General features: G+C 55.9%; 1 protein-coding gene across 1 annotated transcript in view; it reads left to right on the top strand.

Annotated features, from left to right (window-relative positions):
- The first annotated feature begins 911 nt into the window (after positions 1-911).
- The window catches only part of HMX1 (H6 family homeobox 1), a 4727-nt gene continuing 213 nt past the window's right edge, over positions 912-5425 (top strand). Inside the window, exons 1-2 of the mRNA XM_040556604.1 lie at positions 912-1811; positions 3484-5425. The exon at positions 3484-5425 is cut by the window's right edge and continues 213 nt beyond it. Coding sequence (XP_040412538.1) covers positions 1562-1811; positions 3484-4064 — 831 coding nt within the window. The 5' untranslated portion in view covers positions 912-1561 and the 3' untranslated portion in view covers positions 4065-5425. The remainder of the gene's footprint in view (positions 1812-3483) is intronic.

The following is a 5425-nucleotide window of genomic DNA, read 5'->3' as shown; positions in this document are numbered from 1 at the left end:
GAGTCAGGCGCATCCAGAAGGCTCGGCGAAAGGGGACAGGCAGGGGGTGGCTTTACGGCTTCCCATGAAGTGGGATTACAATAGCAGCAAGAATGACAAAGCTGGAGTGCGGCGAAATAACGCCGGGAGAGATGGGCTCGGGAGCTGGCAGTGGGCGCACCCTGGGCAGTGGGAGAAGGGGATGGAGAACTGGCTTCCTTCTCATAAACTAACGCCTGAATCTAGAGACGTAACACGCATATATACACATACACATACACGTGCATATAGCATAAGTATATAGACGTACGTACATATAAATGTTCGTATAGAATAAGTATATAAACATAATACACATATATAAGCATACATATAAAAATGTATATATTACATTATATATATATAAAGGGAATATATATATAAAAAAGGGGGAATATTTATATATAGGAAGAGAAAGGTTGAAAGGCACTAACCTTGCTATGAAGAGCAAGGCGGCCTCGGGAGAAGAAGGCCGCCCGCACTCCCGTGCCGCCGGCCTCTTGGGCACTTGGGCACCCTGGGGGCAGGCGCCCCCCCGGGCTTTTCCCGGTCCCAGTGCTCTGTCTGGGGATTCAGGGCCGGGGGATCCTTCCCGCTCCGCCGGGAGCCCACGGCGGTGGCTGCACGGCCGCATCTCCTCCATCCATCCATCCATCCATACCCGCCGCCGCAGACATGAAAGCTCAGCGGCCGCCGCGCTCCGAAGGGGGGGGAGGGAGGGTAATTATTATTAATGATATTAATATAACCGCGATGCCTACAGAGCTCGATTGGCTGCGTGGGCTGCCCTCTGAGCCCGCTGCATCCAATGGCAAGGCAAAGACGTGCGGTGGCCAAGCCTCCCCCCCGGCTGCTCCCCGTGCGCCGGAGCCGGCCCTGCCGCTCCCCCCGCTCCGGGATTTGCTCCCTAATTGACCTAAATAAGCAGCTCGTGAGTGGCAGCCCCGGGGCGGTGCACGCACACGCGGGCGCACACACACACACACGCACACACACACACACACACACCCGCACACCCACACACACACACCCGCACACCCAAACGCACCCGCACGGGCAGCGCCCGGCCCCGGCCGCGCCGAGCTCCGCGCCAGCCATCGCCCTGCGCGCCCCCGCGGAGATCTCATTTGCCTCCGCGCTCCTCCAATCGCAGGATCCCCCCCCTCGCCGTGCACGGCGTTTAACTCGCATGACATTTTTATTTCGTTATTATCGTTTTCGCGCAGAATCTGGCGCCTCCGATGGGTTGTCGGCTTGCTTTTTTTTTTTTTTCTCCTTCCCCGTTCCCTTCCCCTCCTCCCCCCTCCCCCCTCCCCTCCTAGCTCGCAGGAAATGATGGCAAACCGCGATCTGAAATGATTACTCCGGAAAAAAAACCTTTTATACCAGGAGAGCATCCACGGGGCTAAGCAGAGGCAGGAGGCGGCGGCGGGGCAGCGGGGAGCCGAGGAGCCAGCCTCCCGCGGAGCCGGGGACACCCCCGCCCCCCCCCCGTCCCCGTCCCCGTCCCCTTCCCCGTCCCTCCCTCAGCTCCTCTCCGACGATGCCGGACGAAGCGACGGAAAACTCCGGCTCCACCTCTGCCCGCGTCTCGTCCTTCTTCATCGAGGACCTGCTGGGCACCGAGGGCGCTGCGGGCGGCGGGGCGAGGAGGGCGGCTGCGGGCGGAGGCGGCCGCGGGGCTCCGCGCTCCCCGCTGCGCCTCGGAGCCCCGGGCTGCCCGCTCCGCGACGCCGCCGTCGGCTGGTACCGCCGGGCGCACGCCGCCTTCCTGGGCTGCACCAGCCCCGACAGTAAGTCACTTTTCCCTGCTATCCCCTTCCCACAGGGCCCTGATGGGGTCTGGGGGGTCGCCGCTTCCCAAGAGGGGCCGGTGCCGCCGCGGCCCGCGGGGAAATGGGGGGGGGGTGCCGCCGGGGAGCCCCTCGCAGCCCTCTCGCCCTGCATCTCTCCGGGTTCGGGCTCCTGGGGTAAATCTCCGGAAATGCTCCCAGTGTGGCAGGCGCCTGGAGCCTCCGCCCCGCCTGCTGCTCGCCCCAAAATGTAAACAGTTAGGGTTGTTTGCTCGCTTGGAAATTTTTTTCTCTCTGTTTTTTTTTTTTTTTTTTTCCCTACCCGTTTTTCTCTATTTTTCCTAAGAGGGATGTCCAGCTGTTTTAGACTCCCCTGAAAGCCGGGGCCACGGTCCCTAGCAGAGCAGCAAAGAATTTGGGACCCCCGAAGGGCAGCTGGGGGCCCCGCAGCCCCTTCCCGCAGCCCCGGCCCCGCTGCTCTCCGCGGGCAGCGCAGCTCTGCGCAGCGCGGCCTGGCACCGCTGGAGAAAAGGCCCCGGTCTCCGGGCACAAATTAACATCTGAAAAAGTTTATGGGCTGCGATCAGTGGTTATTTTTATCCTGATAGAAAAAATATTGTCCCTCGGCGCATCTCTTTGATTCTGTACGAGCCTGTAGAGTTCATACGATTACTCAATGAGCAGAAGAGACGTGATTTATAACCCAGAGAGTTTCTTTTTCCAGTGATGGGTTTATTGATATTTTTAATTTATCTCAAAAGTACACCTAGAAGTAGAAAATGAGTACCAAAACAACTGTTTTGTCTTCCTGGCGTGTTTTTCTTTTATTTTTTCCCCCTGTTCCATAAATACTAGCATATTTTTTCCCCTTTAAAATGCAATTGGAAAACACAGCGTTGGAAACGACAGAGACATGCTGGAAGGCAATGTCCCGATATTAGAGTAGCTGACCCGAACGATTTGGTTTATCTAGTTGAGAATATTAAGAGCGAAAATATTTATTTCCCCCCTCCCTTTATATACACACACGCACTAATATGCTTGCCCCACTATACACACAGCCCAATTTACTTACATATGTACTTGTAAATATATGTGTGCAATAGATTTGTATATGTATACACGTGCGTGTAAATATATACATGCACATGTGTTTATAAGTGTACGTCTCTATTATAAAAGTATTTATATACTTATGTGCATATGTACATGTGTGTATACGCTTACATGTATATGCTGGTATTCATGTGTACAAAACATAAATCAAAGTACATGTATGTTATATATATATTTGAATTTGCATAGGTATGTGTGTACACGTAGATATGCTATTATATCATATCATACCTATACATACGTAGATATATATACAAATATACGTGCATGATCATGTCCTTATACACGTATATATGCACGAGATGTAACTTATGGGTTTGTGCAGGACTGTGCACACATCCTCACGGCTTCCGGGAGGGTACGGCAGGACCATATAGCAGGCCATATAGCAACCCCGGGCTGGGCTCCCCTGCCTCGCCCTCTCCGCGGCCTCATCCCTTCCCCTCCCGGTGACACGGGCGGGGGCAGGCGCAGCCTCTGGGCTCTCCCCATCCCCAGCAGGAGCAATGCCCGGAGCGGGCTGCCCCCCCAGCCCTGTCCGTGCCTCTCTCCGCAGCCAGCGACCGGGACTCGCCCGAGCTGCCCGAGGAGACGGCGGAGCGGGCGGGCGGCGGCGGCGGGCGGGCGGCGGCGGTGCGGGGCCCCTCGGGAGGGCGGCCGGGCCCCGGAGGCCGTGAGGAAGAGGAGGAACGAGGCGAGGAGCCGGGCGAGCCTGAGCAGCGAGCGGCCGGCCGCAAGAAGAAGACGCGCACGGTGTTCAGCCGCAGCCAGGTCTTCCAGCTGGAGTCCACCTTCGACGTGAAGCGCTACCTGAGCAGCTCGGAGAGGGCCTGCCTGGCCTCCAGCCTGCACCTCACCGAGACCCAGGTGAAGATCTGGTTCCAGAACCGGCGCAACAAGTGGAAGAGGCAGCTGGCCGCCGACCTCGAGGCGGCCAACCTCTCCCACGCCGCCCAAAGGATAGTGCGGGTCCCCATTTTGTACCACGAGAACTCGCCGGCCAGCGCCTTGGGCTTTACCCTGCCCCACATGTCGCCCCCCTTGGTGGGCTTCTCCAGCGGCGTCAGCTACCCCCTGGGCACCTTCCCCGCCGCCTCCCTCCCCTTCCTACGGTCGCAGATGACAGGACTCGTTTGAGCGCCCACCTGTGCCAGGACCGCGGCCCCCTCGCCCCCACCCCCGGCTTCCAGCTCCCCCCCCCCCCCCCCCCCCCCCCCCCATCATCCCCGGACTTTTTTCTTTCCACTTCCACGTTTCTCGATTTACCGCTTTGGGACATTTTTTTTTTTTTTTAAACGTGCAATAAACTCACCGCTGGGGTTAACTCGGAACGACGCGCGGCCGCTGGACACAAGCGAGGGGACCCCGGAGACCTCCGGCCATGAGCCGGGAGCCGCTCGGCGGGCCCCCTCCGCGCCAAGCATCCAAAGAAAACGCGGCCTCGGCCACAGGGGGACACAGACCGGCGTTTCCCGGGGGGCAGCAGCCCCCTAATTCTCCCGCTCGAGCGTCAGACGAATGTACGGAACCTCCATGGCCGGGGGCTCTTCCCGGCCCCGCTGCCCCCGCCTCAAAAGACGGCGAAGCCTCGGGGCCTCCACCGCGGCCACGGGACCCTCAGCAGCTTCTCCAGGGCCCTTTGTTTTAGCCACTTAATTCCTACAGACCCCCCCCCCCCCGCCTCCATTGTTACTCTCATTTTCATACGATCAATACCCAAGCATGTGCTGATGCCCCCCCGGTCCTTCTCGGTGCAGGCTTTTTGACTTCCAACATCTTGAAGGCAAATTGCTCTAGTGAATTCGCCCCGCTGAAGTCAGAGCTGTGAGGATTTGGTTTCTTTGTTTCCGTTTTATTTCCCCGAGAAACTATCTCCTAAAGATACGCGGTGGAAATAATAATAATAATAATAATAATTGAACATTACTGTGTTTTATTAGCTGGATTTGCCTCTTATTTGGGTCTTCTGAGGAGGCTGAGGAAAACGCACCTCAGCTTTTTCCGTCTCTTACGGGGTCGGTTTGTAATCGATTAACAGTTCGCACTGACAGTTTAAAAAAGAAAGAAAAATAATCAGATGACGACAGACTGGGGAGTTGTATGGCTAGTTATGCAAGCTAAACTGTAATGTGATATTATATGAAGTATTATGCATGCCAAGCTATTTTTTCCTTTAATAACTGTTTTGTTTCTCCCTTTCTACCCACTGCTAAAATGAACATCGGGTTATTGTTTCCAAAGGTTTGATTTTTTTTTTCCTAATATTAAGGGGAAAATGACCTTATAAAACTCAGCCTTGATGGAAGGTCAAGCTTTGATCCTACGTTTTAGGGCATAATCAGGTGTAACTGAACCAACCAGCTCGCAGCACTCTCTGTCCCCGTGTGAAAAAACGGGTCCATGGGTCTGTTGGGGTACGTGCATGCGGATCTGTCCCGGTGAAGGAAGAGAGATCTAATTCTTACTATTTCCTACACTTTGCATTATGTTTGGAGCGA

This window comes from Cygnus olor, chromosome 4, assembly GCF_009769625.2.
Source record: "Cygnus olor isolate bCygOlo1 chromosome 4, bCygOlo1.pri.v2, whole genome shotgun sequence".
Taxonomy (NCBI): domain Eukaryota; kingdom Metazoa; phylum Chordata; class Aves; order Anseriformes; family Anatidae; genus Cygnus; species Cygnus olor.
The sequence above is the reverse complement of the archived record's forward strand: the minus strand, read 5'-3'. Positions and strand labels throughout refer to the sequence as shown.